This window comes from Alligator mississippiensis, chromosome 1, assembly GCF_030867095.1.
Source record: "Alligator mississippiensis isolate rAllMis1 chromosome 1, rAllMis1, whole genome shotgun sequence".
In the NCBI taxonomy this organism is placed as follows: domain Eukaryota; kingdom Metazoa; phylum Chordata; order Crocodylia; family Alligatoridae; genus Alligator; species Alligator mississippiensis.
Genome location: NC_081824.1, coordinates 63,565,069 through 63,582,164, shown reverse-complemented (window position 1 = coordinate 63,582,164; position 17,096 = coordinate 63,565,069). Strand labels below are relative to the sequence as shown.

At 46.7% G+C, this 17,096-nt stretch overlaps 1 protein-coding gene across 2 annotated transcripts in view; it reads right to left on the bottom strand.

Annotated features, from left to right (window-relative positions):
• The window catches only part of KCNQ5 (potassium voltage-gated channel subfamily Q member 5), a 635,336-nt gene that overhangs the window by 171,424 nt on the left and 446,816 nt on the right, over nucleotides 1-17,096 (bottom strand). For both annotated transcript variants that reach the window (XM_059731129.1, XM_059731133.1), the window contains one exon: nucleotides 2,934-3,060. In XM_059731129.1, the coding sequence (XP_059587112.1) occupies nucleotides 2,934-3,060 (127 nt within the window). The remainder of the gene's footprint in view (nucleotides 1-2,933; nucleotides 3,061-17,096) is intronic.

Here is a 17,096-nt window from a genome sequence, read left to right as displayed (position 1 = left end):
AGAAGGACGAGGACCAATGGTAACAAACTAATTACCAGAGGTAAGGTTTAGATTGGACATAAGGAAGAACTTCTCCGTAAGGGTAGCAGAATCTGGAACATACTCCTGGCAGAGGTGGTGCAGTCGCCATCCTTGGAGATGTCCAAGAGGAGGCTGGATAAGCACCTCTTTGAGCTAGTTTCAACTCATTACCCCCCTGCCCATGGCAGGGGACTGGACTTGATGATCTCCCAAGTCTCTTCCACTCCACTGATTCTACGATTCATCCCCTGTGCTCCAGAGCCATGAAGAAGTGGAGGCTCTGGCCAGATTGTGCTCTAATCAGTTGGTGAACTCAGAGCTCATTGCTCTCACACAGCTCTAGCAAGAGCCCAAAGATGAGGGTAGAGAAGAGGAGGCACATCGCCCTTACCCTTTTCTTGGATCTACTACTATGTATATATAGTTGCATCACACTGGGTATAAGAAAACACTGGAGTCTGACTGAAATGTTGCTTCTGGTGGAAAACATCTTAGCTTGTGGCCATTAAATCCTATTTTACCATCCCCTGGCAGGGCCATCAAGGACTTAATGGCTTGAACAATTCCTGTCTCGTCTCGTCTCTTCGGGGAAGTGGGTAACATAGAAAGCTCTATTCTGTTTTTCTATGAAGCCAGCTAATCAGTAAGCCTCTTGGGCCATAATCACTATTCAGGGAAATTCAAATTCTGGATAACCAGGGTTTGAAGACATAACTTAAAGTTCTATTTGAATTCCTGGAACAACAGTCCCCAAAACTGATACTTTCAGGAGATACTTTGTGGTTCTTAATAATGATGCTTTTATATATTTTTGCCTTTTGAGTAATGTAAAATGATAGGAACCAACCTGAATTTCTCACATGCTCCCAATCAACCTTTATCTTATACATCCATGTATATGTTGGGCATCATATTTGTAAGGGACATGAATCATGTCTATCTTAAAAACAAACAGAAGGCGATTCTTTGGGGGGACAGAGCAGCTTGGGACTGCTTTCCACCAGTTCATATTCCCTCATTAGAGTCTCCCTTCACAATTACAGGGATTCCTCAGTGAGGTTATTAAATGGCCAATTCCAGTGTTACATGCTTGGTCCTATACAAATGCACAGGCAAAACTGTCTACAAAAGAGATGATCATCTAATTTGACATGACAGGCAAAATGTGAGTGGAGCCAACAACTGGAGACGAGGATGAGAGTAGAGGTAATGAAACAGATTTGTTATTGTACAACTTGTTTGTGCCACATCACTATAAAAAAATTACATTACATGAACCCAAACAGCTGTCCCTGACAACTGTGGAAAGGGATCTCAGAGTGATAGTCAACTCCAAAATGAACATGAGTCACCAGTGTGATGAGGTAATAAGTAAAGCTAACTGCACCCTTTCTTGCATAAGTAGGTGCATCACAAACAGGTCTAGGGAAGTGATGCTTCTCCTCTTCGTGGCATCGGTCAGGCCACAGCAGGAGTACTGCATCCAGTTTTGGGTGCTGCACTTCAGGAGGGATGTGGATGCCTTGGAAAGGGTTCAGAGGAGGGCCACTCATCTGGTTAAAACCTACAGAAAAAACCCTATGTGGACCGATTAGGAGACCTGAATCTCTTCAGCCTCTGCAAGAGGAAGCTGAGAGGTGATCTTGTGGCTGCCTACGAACTCATCAGGGGGTACAGCAAGAAATAGGGGATACAATGCTTACCAGGGCACCTGTCGGGGTAACTATAAATAATGGCCACAAACTGGAAAAGAGCAAATTCAGACTGGACATCAAGTTCTTTACAGTGAGGGTTGTCAAAATATGGAATAAGCTTCCAAGGGAGGTGGTGCTGTCCCCTTCCTTGGAGTTGTTTAAAAGGAGATTGGACAGACACCCGGCTGGGGTCATCTGACCCCAGCACTCATTCCTGCCCAGAGCAGGGGGTCAGACTTGGTGATCTAATAGGTTCCTTCTGACCCTAACATCTATGAAACTATGACTTCAACTCAACCCGGCTGTCACTGGTTGGTTAGTTTCTTGCACACATCTCTGCAGGCTTGTTTAAGATGTTATGGGGATTTTGTGGATTGTAGCCTTAAGGATAAATTCTAATAGGAAAAGGAGAAGGGGAAAAGAGAACTTTGTGGGAAAATAGGCTATGGGAGTATTCAGTAATAGACTTATTGGCATAGCAAATGGCTGGGCTGGAGGACATAGTTAGAGACAGCTGTGTAGGAAATAGAACTTGTCAACAATGAGAGTGAGAAGTCTGTCCCTCTAACTTTCAAATTATGATTAAGTGTTTTTAATATCTGCAATCAAAGAAGAATTACGAGAAGAAGGGCATAGATGGGTAACATTCAGGATCAACAAATGAACAGCTATTCGTTTATTTCAGTGAGATCTATGATCACACCTCATGTTTACCTAATGGAAATATCAACACATTTTGTCTATCCTGATCCAAACAAAAAATTGTCTTTTAGAAAAATATGAAAAGTATACAGGCACTCCTCACTTAACGACCGAGTTCCGTTCCTGCGACTAGGTCGTTAAGCGAATTGGTTGATAAGCGAGGAGCCGCCCCTTGATACTGCGTGCCTTGGCTTGAGACGCCACGCTGCCGTTTCCACAATACGTTTCGTACAATACCGACTGCTCGGAGAGCTGGCAGTAAGTCCGCGCAGTCGTTAAACAGGTAGGTCATTAAGTGAGGAGTACCTGTATATAGATTAGTATTTAGGAACTTCTGCAGATTTTAAAACCAGAAATTTCTTGAGCAGAGGTTATAATTCTAAAATTGGATTATACTAGAATGACTTTAAACAGAATTTGACTCTTTTGTATTTCATTTAGAAATAAAGTGAATGTGTGAGTGGGTGAATTTTTTGTATTATTTACATTGAAATGAACTATAATTGGGATACTCACCGATTACACAGAAAGGTTTCCTTGCAAATCTTAACCTTCCTTGCCATCCCCGGTATCGACAACAGCAGCCAGCAGACCAGATACGAATGATAAACTCCAAACCAAAGACAACAATCATGACAAACTCCTGGAAAGAGCAAAGAAGAAGAATATCTTTTACAGGTAACACAAACAAGTTACAAGAAAGAAATCCTGACAATCTCAAGCACTTGGGGCATTTATACACATACTTTTTTGTCCTGGGACACACCAGAGATCTGCCACTTTGGAGCAGACTCGATTAACTGAAACTGCTCCGTACATGAGCTGAGGTGAACTGTGCCGTGCCATGTGCAGTTATATAAGCAGCAAAATGCATGTCAGCGTGCAGAAAGTGGCGGTGATATGCTGTTGAACTGAAGCACTTCCAATGTGTTCTAGTTCAAAAGCACGCCACCACTATTTTCTCAGTGTTAACACACATTTTGCCGCTTATAGAATTGCAAGCATCATAGCCTGGGGCACTTGCTTGTGTAAAAATGCCCCTGGAGTTTAGCTTGGTTCAGGAAGAGAAGTACAGTTAAAAACTTTCTGCGAGGGATCCAAATCCCAAGATATTTGCGCAGCCATACAATAAATAATCTCCAGAGTTCCCTTATTAGATGTCCTAGCCTGCTCTCTGAAACAAAGTATATTCCAAAATCAGCTAATTAATGTGTAAGCCTTAAGGGCCTGAACCAACACTATGAATGTCAGTGGTGAATCTCCTGGTGACTTCAGAGTTTCAGGGTCAGGCCAGCTACCCAAGAATATACAGCATACACCCAAATTCAGAACAGAGTTCTTATTTTGAGGCTGAATAGTTTGGCAGGAATATTCTTATCTTACTCCACAGTACTAGTATGGATGTGGGGTACTCAAAAGAGTTCAAGAAATGCTGATTTATTTACAGAAGTTTGTTAGAAATATCCTGTAGCACTTTGAGAAAAGAAACAAACTCATTTGGTCAGCTGGTGCAACCTGTGTTGACTTTCAGATATGAGGCTGGACCTAGTTCTCATTGAGGCAGGGGTGGGCAAAATATGGCCTGTGGGCCAGATTTAGCCCACCAGGCACTTTCATCTGGCCTGTGGCAACCCCCAGTGAATTGTGCCCCACCCAGCCCTTCCGCCCATAAGGGTGGGAGTGAGGCACCTACACCTGCCCCCAAGATACCTTTTATGCTTTGGTCCTACCTTCATGGTAGGCTCTTCTAGCTTGAGGCAGGACTGCTGCAGGCTTCCCCAGAATTCTGCTTCCTCCAAGCAGCAGGTAGGGAAGGGGAAGGCTGGGGTGGTCCTGCAGCTGGGGGGTGGGGGGGGAGCATGGGGCTGGGGCTGGTTGAAGCATAGAGCCCTCACCCAGGGAGGTGGGGACAACACGTGGGTGTGAGAGGGGAAAGGCATGGGGACTCCTCCCAACACTCCCTCATGGTGTGCAGCCATGGCAGGCAGGGGCAGCAGTGGGGGCAATGCAGGGGAGAAGGTGGTGCTCTATTTGGTGCTGGTGCCTGGCTTCTGGCTCCAGCCAGTGCTGCAAGGAGCACCACCCCTGCACTCCCTGCACTCATGGGACACAGAAGGTAAGCCCCAGGCACTGGAGTGGGTTGGGGCAGGGAATGCAGCCAGCTCTAGCACTGGGGCTTCCCTCCTGTGCCCCATGAGTGCGGTGAGTGCCAGGGAAACAAACAGCCCAGTGAGGGCTGTGGTCCTTGCTGTGACGTACAGTGCTTGCCAAAGCCAGGCATTTGCACCCTAACTTGCTGCTACACCATGGGGTAGTGTGTGTGTGTGTGTGGGGGGGGGGGTCCTCACACCCCTCCCACTTGCCTTCACCCCCCCCCAACCACAAACCACATACACAGAAACAGGCATACCATCCCTCCCCCTCCAGTGTTGCCTGCATTGACTGCAGGAGAGGACGGCACGCTCCAGAGCCACACGCCCATACCCCACAAATGCCACACGAGCCCCCAACATACCCTATGCCCCCCACTGCCATGCCCTCTCACAATCTCTCTCCATACCCTACTGCACGCACAAACCACCATACACACACCTTGGCCTACACCACCCATAACCCACCACACACCCCCACACAATATAAGAGACTAATATTTTATTTTTGAGTTATTATGCAGTCCCATCTATATACAGTATACAAACATGAATCATGGCAAAAGTATGTTTTGTAATAAAATTAAAACATTATAGCAGGTGTTTGACATTTAGTGTAGGATTGTTTGTTTTTTTTTCTGGTTGTACGATGACAATCCCACCCCTTCCAAAAGGAGTATTTCTGGGGGGCAAGGTCAGGGGTTTTCCAGTGGCAAAGGTCTGGGGTTACCAGGTGGGACTTCCGATTCCAAGATGGTGACCAGAGGGCGGGGCACCTGTCAGGGGGCAGGGCTACCCATGTGGCCCTCAACAGCTCACCAAACCTTGTTAAGCAGTCCTCCACCTGAAATAATTGCCTGCCCCTGCATTAAGGTATGTACAGACATTTGGGGAGGTTAGATTGGGTAATTTTTAACTCAATCTAAAATAAATTGGGATGAGAGGGGATAGCGGGGAGGCTGGGGGGGTGGGGAAAAGGGGAAAAAAAAAAGTCAGGGAAGCAAGCAGGGTCAATGGATGGGTGGTGGGGGCAAGTGGGATCTGTGGGGTGGATTGGGGGAGCAGAAAAAAAATCTGCAGGAGGAAATCAGGGAGGCTAGTGTGGTCCACAGGGGGATTGGAGAGACAGGCATTTGTGGGACAAATTGGGGAGTAAGGGGATGTGTCCACATATGCAGGCACATGTACTTGCAGCAGCTCAAATAGCAGTGGCAGAAGTTTGCGGCAGAGATTTGTGCCTCAACATACATGCCTGAACATGCACTTGGTTGCGAGGCAAATTGTGCCACTTGGGGCAAACTGACCCTGCCCAGTTCCTCGTGGATCTTCAGCCAGGGAGAGGTAGGGGCTGGGGCCAGCCCCTGTACTGGTCCCAGCACTGTGAAAAGCTGCCCTGCCAAGAAGCTCAGGGCTACTTGCCCTCAGGAGCTTCTGAGGTCCATCCAGTTGGTATCTTGGGACACTAGCCCCTTGTGCCAGCTGGACTGCTAAAGCAGCCCTTACCTAGAGTGGCCCCTGCACCCTTTACCCACTGCAGCAGTCTAGCAGTTGGAGCTGCTGCCCAACTGTAACCTGCCACCACCTGCAAAAGCAATTGCCCTATTGGACCTGAGGCCCCATGGCTGTGCCTCTGCCAGACCTGGATGGGAACTGCATGGCCGCAAGGGTTGTGGTATGGGTACAGCAGCAAAGCCTCCTGCACCTCTGGGCCAGCTGCCAGTGGGCCATGGATGCACAGTTGGCCTTTGAGCAGCACTACTGTCATGTCTTCTGGTGCTTCTGCTCTGCCATCTGGGCAGCTACCGCCCAGAAGATGTGCTCATTGCAGAGGCCTGCTTTGAACTGTCAAAGCATGTCCTCTTGGCTCCAAATGGCCAAGTCAGCCACCTTGTCTGCCCTCCAGCAGAGTCTCTGGTGCTGGTCCTGGGCAGGCTTTTCTGCCTGGGTCTTGCCACTTGCTTCAACAGGGAACAACAGGATCTCTGCGGTTTAAAAATTGCAACTTCTCTGATAAGAAACTCAAATTCTCTCATTAAAATACCCCAAATCTGTATTCTTCCATGATTAAAGTGAAATGCCACTAATATCTATCTATCTAGAGAAATTAGTTGGGCAATATTTTATTGATATATTTACAATTTTAAAGCAGTTTGGAAGCCTGCCAGTGCCTCTATCATCGTAATGAAATGAATTCTAAATACCTATACAATTTGAGGTTTGCTTTTGGGTTTTGTTTTTTTTTGGTTTTTGGTTTTTTTTAGTTATAGAAAAATCAGAGCTGTTCCTGATCCCTTCTCTCACCAGGAAGTGCGGCGCTGAGCAGCACTGATATTCCTGTGCTCTGCCCCTGCCCCTCACTTTCAACCCACTATCTCCTCTGAGTGCCCCTCACTCCTGACCTGCAGGCCCTGCCTGCTCCCACTGGCTCCCTCCCGGCCACAGTTCTGTCCCAGCACCAGGACATAAGTCCAGTTGCTGCTGTTCCACCCACTGCTTTGTGGCTCTGAGCAGTGCCAGCCCTCGCTCTTTTGCTCCATGCACCTGTGTCCAGGCCCCAGTGATCTTCATGCCATTTCTGAGAAGCCCTTGACTGGGGCTCAGGGACTGGGCTGGGCAAGCCCCTTCTCTTCCAGGCTGGCCTCCTCCTGAACAGGCTTCTTTAGGGGGAAAGGGGTGCTCTAAGCCCAGATTTATGAGCTTCTGCTACCCAGAGCACTCCTCCCCCTTTCCCTCATCTCACATTTGTACTCCCCCCCCCCCAGCTCACACACCCAAGTGGTTCCTGGGACCAGAGGCACCCACAGGGTGGGGCAGTATGTCCCAGCACTGGTGTGGGCAAGGAGCAGGGCTGCAGTGTACATCCCACCTGCATCCTACAAACCACATGGCATACATCCACCAGCAGCAGCAGCAGCCATCCTGGTGCTCAGGGCCTGCTACTGACTGGCAGAGCCACCCAGCAGCACAGCGTGGCCCTAGCCTCCTGGGACATGGCATTGCCTACGCCACACAGTGCTGCACTGGCCATGCCTGCTAGCGCAAGCTCTCAGGCAGAACTGGCCGCTCCTGCCGTCACCCGGGATCTTGGCACTGCATACAGGGGATGCGCGCCCTTGGGCCTGGGTGGGTCCCCATGGAGTCAGGACCCAGCCGGGCCTGAGGGTTTGCATCCCCCGCGAGTGGTGTCAGGACCCTGGGTGACAGCAGGAGTGTCTTGGTTCTGTCTGAGGGTGTGCTAATGGGCCGGGCTGGCACAATGCTGTGTGGCACAGGCAGCACCAGGTCCCAGGTGGCTGGGTCAAAGCCGTGCTGCCTGGGGGCTCTACCAGTCAGTAGTGGCCCCCCCCCCCCCCCCCGAGTGCCAGGATGACCGCTGCTGCTGGGGGGGGGGGGTGAGGGGCTGTGCACCATGTGAGGTGGAAAGCAGGGGACCCACCCCCCCGGAGCAGTCCCCCCACCTACAGCCCCTCCACCCCCACCCCCACACAGTCCTTGTTTACCTGAGACAGTGCTTGGGTCTGGGTCACTGCTGCACCTTTGCCCTGTTCCTATTTACCCCAGCATGCTGAGGCAGCAGGGCAGCCATAGAGATACTCTGGCTGTATGCCAGAGAGACTCTCTGGAGGACTCAGCCTCCTGTTGCCTCAGGGCATGCTCCACACACCACTTTTTTCAGTGGAAGGGTTTTTTTTTTAAATTTTGATATCAGGATTTGATAGAAATATGCAGTGCAGGAAACGTTTTTTCATTCCCCGCATGCCTCTTGCAGCATCTCAAACTGCTTTCAGACACCGCAACAGGCATGTTCTCACTCATCTGGATGCACCCATGGTGGCTGGGGAGGATTGAGGGGCAGACAGCATCCATGAGGGAGCTCAGGAAAATGGGAATCTCTCCCCATCAGACCAGGGGTTGTCCATCTAGGGGAGGGGCTGAGATGCCAGAGGGCTCAACATAGCCCAGTGCCAGGGGGTGGGTAGGAAAAGTGCAGACCCAGGGCTGGGGCCAGTGACTGGGCTTTCCCAGTCCCAGGGCAGTGCACTGTATAGAAGTTTACTTAGATTAGGTCAGGCAAGACCAATAAATTAGACTACTTTGGAGGTATGGTTAATTTAGATCAGGCCAGGCATTTTTAGACCAATCTAAATTTCCTGTATCCTGTACAATTCAGATTGACCTAACTAGGGATCTAAATCCAAGTGTAAGGTCCACACCTGGGTAAACTAAGTTAGATTGGGTGGCTATTTTTAATGTGATCTAACCTCTCTGAATGTTTGTACTTAGTCTAAATGACCAGAACTGGCTTATCGCCCCAAATAAATTATTCTATCCATATACTACTAAATTATGTGAACATTTTCTATATGCAGTGGTATGTGTGTAAAACTCAGGCAAATCTGGCCTTATTGGTCTTCAAGTTTAAATGGTCTTTAAAACTACTCATTTTTATACATTGAGTTATATTTATAGCAGGTATAGTAGGAAAAATTGTGCTGTCAGTAACACCATTGAAGCCAATAGAGTTGCAGCAGAATTTGCCTCACTTCTTCTTAAGATGGTCCGAATCTAAAGAATGTGGTGTGACATTATATGTTAAAATACAAGTATGGTAAATCTTCATTTAGATTTACTTCCAAAGTATAACTTATGGTACTTAGCTTTGAAACGATTAAATAAGTTTGAGAGTTAACCAAAAAGCAGAGAAAAGTGCTTAAAGGAGCTTATTAAGCAGTTTGTCAAAAAATAGAGGATGAAAGTTATTTTTTATTTGGCCAGTGAAAACATTTTTCTGCCCAGAATAATGCTTTTTCTTGTCATCCAGTTAATTTGTTATTCTTTGCAGAATGAGGACTAGCATGGAATCAGTAAGAGAGCATTACAAATAAATTAAACAGAGGAATATTTGCAAGAAAAGGATTGACCCATCTTTGATATTTTCCCAATCAATCATGCATGCGTTTTTATGTTGCAAGAGGCTAATGTTCCTGAAGCAAGTCAGCTGCAGACAGTACTGCTCCCAACTCAAGCATTCATTTACATGAAGTAATGGCACAATTATTTTTGTGATTTGCCATAGTGCCCAATTAACTGGTAAATAATGGTCTTACATTACTATACTGCTTATGTTTGTACTACATGTGGCATTAAGTTTGCCTATTCATGCATACAGCAATTTCAAAACACTAAATTTCTTATACGAGCTGGCTTGATTTAATGTCATTACATTTATCATGCTGGTAGATTACCCCCTCAAGGGTCTTCTTTTTCAGTTTTGTATAGCCTTATATTGAATTCATAAATCACAAATAAATCTAAACTGAAGTTTCCTTGTCCAAAACACAGCAGGGGAAAAGGTCTACCACTGATTTATTTTAAAGAAAACCAAGGGAACCATTAACTTGATAGGTTTTGTTCGTTTGGGTTTTTTTTAAATTACACTAGTTCAGGAGGTACTACAGCTAATTATATGGACAGAATTACTGCATAGTACTCTAGTGTTCTTTATTAATTCTGGAAAGGACTGCATGTAGCATTGTAAAAATCTATTTAGTAGTAATAATTCTCAGTGTAGCCCATTCCCTTGTAGACATTTATTACCGGCCAAGAACGCGTCCCCCCCCGCCAAAATACATTATGATTGGAAAAGAGAAGAAAATGGTATTTCAGTAATTTACCTGTCACTATTATAGTGTACACTGTTACATCTGGTTTACATATGGACAGATGAAGTTTCTAGCTGTGTGTGTTCATGGTTGGGATCCAGGGCATGTTATCCTTGTTTCTCTTGATGAGGTTACTTATTTTCATATGGGAATCATGGGGGCCAGAGTGGAATGTGGCAGAGCTCCAAATATATTCTTGATTTCAAATAAAGTATCTATTCAGTAGATATTCTATTCATGCTTAGGCTGAATTTAGGTTGCAAAATTAATGGGCATGGAAAACATACTTCGTATGTAGGTGCAATGGGAAGCCCTTCTTGTGTACCATACATGCTGAAATGATCAAAGATATCTGTCTATCTGATGTGGCAAGAACTCTGTATGGAATCTGATTCAACCACAAAGAGCCCTCCCTAAAATTTCAAATTCTACAAAAGTTTTGAAGCCAGTTTAGAGAAGAATTAAATGTATTCATAAATAGGATACATTAGTACTATTTTACAATGTTAATCATTTGGATCAAATGACTACCATGAACTGCTGGAAAGAAGTGAAATGTGCTAATTATTTTCATATCTTTGCAATGGTGCCTAATAGTGCTGTTAGAGTTTAGAATTCAATATTTGCATTATCATTAAGAATGACAAATAGTCGATGGTCCTAATTATAGTATGTCGGAAAAAATCGTTGTGTACTGAAATCTTATATTTGATTCCAGGTCTCCTCCAGTACAAAGTGTCTCGTGACAAGAGACATGAGCACTTATGCACACACATATACACATGCCTTGAAGAGAAGACTCAAGGAGGCATACTTAAGTCAAGGGACTAAAAGACACAAAGATATGTTTTACAAACATTTTCTGCCAAAAGTATGAGTTCTTTTGGGCAGAAATAAATCTTAGAAAATTAGGGCTGGAAAGGACTTTAGGAGGTCATCTAGTCCAACCCCCTGCTCAAATCAGGACCAGCCCCAGCCCCAGCCAGATAATCTCAGCCAAGGCTTTGTCTAGCCGGGTCTTAAAAGCCTAAGGATGGAGATTCCACTACCTCTCTAGGTAACCTGTTCCAGTGCTTTACTACCCTTCTAATGAGAATGTTTTTCTTAATATCCAACCTAAACTTCCCCTGTCACAATTTGAGACCATTACTCCTTGTTCTGTCATATGCCACCACTGAGAACAGTTGGGCTCCAGGCTCTTTGGAACCCTGCTTCAGGTAGTTGAAGGCTGCTATTAAGTCTCCCCTTAATCTTCTCTTTTCAAACCTAAATAAGTCCAGTTCCCCCAGCTGCTCCTCAGAAGTTATGTGCCCCAGTCATCTAACCATTATTGTTACCCCTGGATGGACTCTCTCCAACTTGTTCACATCCTTTTGTAGTGGGGGGGGGGGGGCAAAATTGGATACAGTTCCCCAGATGTGACCTCACCAGTGCTGAATACAGGGGAAGAATCACTTCCTTTGATCTGCTGGCAACGCTCCTACTAATGCAGCACAGTATGCAATTAGTCTCTCACAACAAGGGCACACTGTTGGCTCACATTCAGCTTATTGTCCACCATAACCCCCAGGTAATTTTCTGCAGTGCTACTGCTTATCAATTTGGTCCCCAGCCTGTACTGGTACATGGGATTGCTTAATCTTAAGTACAGGACTTTGTGCTTATCGAAGAGCATTAGATTTCTTTTGGTCCAATCCTCGAGGTCTCTCTGAATCCTACCCCTGCTCTCCAGTGTATCTGCTACTCCCCCCAGCTTGCTGTCATCTGCAAACTTGCTGAGGGATCACTCCATCCCATCTTCAAGGTGATTGATGAAGATATTGAACAACACTGGCCACAGGACTAACCCCTAGGGCACTCCACTTGATACCATTTGCCAACTAGACGTTGAGCCACTGATTACTACCCTCTGAACCCAATGCTCCAGCCAGTTTTCTATCCACTTTACACTCCATTCATCCAACCCATACTTTCGTAGCTTGCTTGCAAGAAAGTTACGGGAGACCATTATCAAAAGTCTTGAAAAACGTCAAGATATAATCACATCTATTGCTCTCACCGCTTCCACAGAACCGGTCATTTCATCATAGAAGGCATGACTGGGGTTGGTAAGGCATGACTTGCCCTTGCTGAATCCACACCGACTGTTCCTAATCACCTTTTTCTCCTCCAGGTACTTAGAAATGGATAGCACTGTCGTGGATAGGCATAAACTGTTCAGGAAGAATAGGCAGAGGAGAAGAGGAGTAGGAGTTGAGCTTTCTGTAAATGAACTGTATGATTGCTGAGAACTCCAGTATGAAACTGGAGATAGGCCTAAGGATCTAGTCCCTTATTTTTTCAGGAATTGAGGTGAGGCTGACTAGTCTGTGGTCCTCCCACATCCTCCTTCCCTGTTTTAAAGATGGACACTGTATTTGTCCTTTTCCAATTGCCTGGGACCTCTCCCAATTGCAGCAAGTTTTCAAAGATAATATCCAGAGGCCCTGCAATCATGAGCCAACTCCCGCAGGTGCATTGCATCCAACTCCACAGACTTGTACACATCCAGCTTTTCTGTATAGTCCCTAACCTGCTCTTTTCACCACTGTTGGCTGCTTGCCTGCTCCCCAGACTATGCTGGCAGGTGCAGTAGTTCGACCTACAGCAAAACTGGTCGTCTACCATACTTGTCTGTGAAGACTGAGGTGAAAAAGGCATCGAGTACTTCAGCCTTTCCACATCAGTCACTAGGTTGCCTTCCCCATTTAGTAAGGGACCCACACTTTTCCTGATCTTTCTTTAGTTGCTGACATACTTGTAGAAACCCTTCTTGCTATCCATCACATACCTTGCTAGCTGCAACTCCAACTGCACTTTGGCCTTCCTGACTTCATCCCTGCATGCCCAAGCAATACTCTTCTATTCCTCCCTAATTGTTTGTCCAAGTTTCCATTTCTTAGAAGCTTCCTTTTTGTGTTGTAGCTTGTTGAAGAATTCTCTGCTAAACCAAGCTGGTCTTCTGCCATACCTGCTAGTCTTCCTGCACATCAGGATGACTTGTTCCTGCACTCTCAGTAAGGTTTCTTTAAAATACAACCAGCTCTCCTAGACTCCTTCTCCCATCAGACTGGGCTCCCAGAGGGTCCTGCTTAGCTGTTCTACACATGATTCAAGGTCTACTTTTCTGAATTCTGGGGTCCTTGTTCTGCTGGTCTTTTTCTTTCTTTTCCATTGGATCATGAATTCAATCATCTCGTGGTTGCTGCTGCCTAAGATGCCATCCACTACTACAGTCCCTACCAGTTCTTTGCTATTTGTGAGCAACAAGCCAACAGCACGCCCCCTAGGTGGCCTCTCCAACATTTGCGCCAGGAAATTGTTCCCTACACTCTCCAAAAGTTCCTGGATTACCTGTGCACTGCTACATTGCCCTCCCAGCAGATGTCAGGGTGACTGAAGTTCCCCATGGGAACTAGTGCTTGTGATCAGGAAACTTCTGCTAGCAGTTTGAGGAAAGCCTCATCCACTGCACCCTCCCTCTATAGCAGACACCCATCATGACATCTTCATTAGGCCTGTTGAAAGTCTCTGGATCCAGGTCAATCTCCAGTTTCAAACTGGACCTTTGAGCAATCACACACCTCTTTTACATAAAGCACAAGTCCTGCTCCTCTTCTCCCTGACTATTCTTCCTGAATAGTTTATGTCCATCCATGACAGCACTATCCCACCAAGTCTGTTATTTCAAACATGTCATAGTTCTGGGATGGTGTGAAGACTTCCATTTCTTCCTGCTCGTTTCTCAAGTTCCATGCATCCGTGTACAGAGATGAGGAAACTAGCCAACTGCCCTACTTTATTAGGAAGAGCGAGAATGCCTGCCCTGTTGCCCTCTCCTGCTTATGCTTCTTCCAGGTCACCTACTTACTGCAGGGATTTGGTCTCCATCTCCCAGCTTTGCTTCCCCCTCTTTATCAGGTAGATCCTGTTTTTTCCTAGCAATCCTTCGTCTTGGAACAACATCCTGGTGTCAAAGAAGCCAAAGCCCTGCTGGCAGCACCATCTGTTCAGTCATATATTGATCTACAGGATGCGTATATTCCTGCCCAGGCCCATTCCCTTGACTGAAAGTATTGAGGAGAATGCCACCCAAGCCTCTGTCCCCTTCACCCTTGCACCAGATCCCTGTAGACACTTTTGATCTGCTCACCCCTGGCATTATCACTGACACCTACATGGATGAGCATCATGGGGTGGGAGAAAGAGGGCTGGATGAGACTTGGTAATCCCCCTGTGATATCTCAGATCTGGGCAAGCAGCAGGCCTCTGGAGACAACAGGTCAGGCCAGTAAATGGATGCTTCTGTCCCCTGCAGGGGTTGGGCTCTCAGACCCTGCTATCCATGCTCAACCCCCTCTCTTTGAGCTCATGGGCCCTCTAGTCTGAGCCCAAAGAAGGGATGGGAGTCAAAGACCCTCTGAGCTAGCTCACAGCCCCTCTTGGACTTGTGGACCCTCTAGTGTGGCTCGCACCCCTTCTTTGGGTCCACAGACCCTCTAGTCTGGCTTTCTACCAATCCCTGGCTCCTCAATCTCCTGGTTCCATACTCAGACACACTCCATCTTTAGACTTTCTTCAGTTTTGCTCTCTCTCAGCCCTGCTTTGTGCTTCTGGATTCTCTGATCATGCTCCCAGCCACCTTCTGGGTCTTGGGCTCACAGATCTCCTGATCCTATTCCCAGCCAGTCTCTGGGTTCATGGATCTTCTGATCCACATCCTCTGAGCTCCTGCACTCTATGCTGGGCTCCACTCTTGGGTTACCAGTACTCTAAGGAGGCTTTGAGCTTGTGCTCACAGGACTCAAGACTAAACCACTGGTGCAACTCAATAACAAGCCCTGGCATCCTTTGCAAGGTACTCAAACCTCCTCTGGGTTATAACATAAAACCAAGGCCACCTGCCCATATAATAAGCCCCTCTCTGACCCAAGTACTTTCCCTTGTTCATGGGCCTGAAAAGTTGCTTGCTTAGTTCCATAGTCAGTCACCCTGCTGCTAGGAGCTCCTTACTTCATGGCTCTTGGGGCTGGACTGCCTGGCTGGCTCAGGCCCAGTGCTTATACATCTCTAGCCTGGCCTGCTACTGGTCAGATGAGTCCCTAATTAACCCCCTTTGCCACCTGCAAGCTGCCTCTCCAGCTGCTTGCTCCCACACAGGAATAGGCACACCCCAGTGCCCTGTTACACCAACCAACACCACCTGTCGCTTCCACTTGGTGGCAGTGGTCTCAATCCTCCCAACCTTGGGGATGCCTGGCCTGGGATGCCACCAATAGAATGTGCTCCTCCTCCTGTATTGCTAGGGCTCCATATCTGTTCTTTAGGCAAATCATTGCAGGTGGAGATGAAGATTTCTGTTTGCTGCCAGAGGTCACAAACTTCCAGCTTACACCTTCATGGGAGAACGTGTCCTCTACCTTCTTTAGTGCTGCCTTTGGCAGTCCTTCCTCCGCAGTCCCAGAGGTCTCCCCCAGCACTGAACTGATGAAGTCCTCATGGCAGATGATGCTTTGGAGCCTTGCCACCTCCTCCTGTAGCTCTCTTGCTTGCTCCCTGAAGAACACCACCAGGAGTCACTACACACATTGCAGATACTCTCCCACCTGGCTGTCACTGGAAGAAAGCTGCAGTCTCCACAGCACCAAACCAGAACCTGAGTGAAAGCCTTGATGGGTGGTCCTGCCTGGACAGAGGAAGAGCTAGCAGTGGTCCTGCCTGGTGGATGAAGAGCTGGTCTCCCTAGCACCTCCTTTGCAAACTCATCCTCACTCAAGACTCTAGTTAAGCAAGGGGCTTAAGTATTGATTTAACTCCTGAGTTTTACCTACTTACACTAAATACATGTAGGTTAGCTACTCTTTAGTTAAAGAAAGAGCTAACCTTAAAGGCTCCCCTTCAAAGAGTGGGTTGGCAAACTGACTTCTGAACCACTTGCAAACTGCTTTGTTAGCTGCCCCTGTTCACATACTCCCTGGTCCCTCAGGAAGTCTCTTTTTATACCCTGCTGGACCTGACTCCACCTCCTTGTTACAGCTTTTGTCAAACACAGGCAACAATCAACCAGCAATGACTCAGCTAACAGCACTCCCAGCTCCTCAGAGTACATGCCCAAAACACACGCAGCCCACCAAAAAAAAAATCCAAAGCCACTCAGCAAACCAAACACAAAAGGCAAGCTTTGCTCACTTGGCTTCAAAGAGCAGGATCTGGTGTCTGACTCTATTTCTCCCTCCCCCTCTTGCTTCTAGTGAACTGCTTGTAAATTGCACTGTTTGTTGTCCCTGTTTGCTTGAACTAAGAAATGTCTTAGCTCATTTGTCAGGAGAGACATCACTAATGCTAAGACGATTACCCATTTATATTTATGGAAGTGTTCAGAGTCTCTCCTAAACCAGTAGAAGCTACCATAAAATTAAATATATTTTAGTTTAACAATTGCAGCTAGAGAAAACCAACCCATGTACACTGCATAGTTTGCAGGATCAGGTCCTTAATGTACATTGATGAAGCTAAATGACTTGAAGAGTCACAATTTCTTTATGCAGATATCTTTAAATTGGGATTTAAGGAGTGTTTTTTTCCCTATTCATCTTTTAAAATATATAAAGGAAGTTGTTAGGTTGTAAACCATAATACAATTAACACTCTGGTAACCGGCACGTTACAAGCTGGCATGCTGTTAACCGGCATGCTGGCTTGTAAGGAAAAGTGAAACTGGAAGTGCCACCCTCACCAGGCCACTTCACCCCTTTCATGGACCAACACTGCTCCTATGCTGGGGCCCCTGTAAGCTGAGGCGCCTCTCACTAAGCATACCTGGCTTC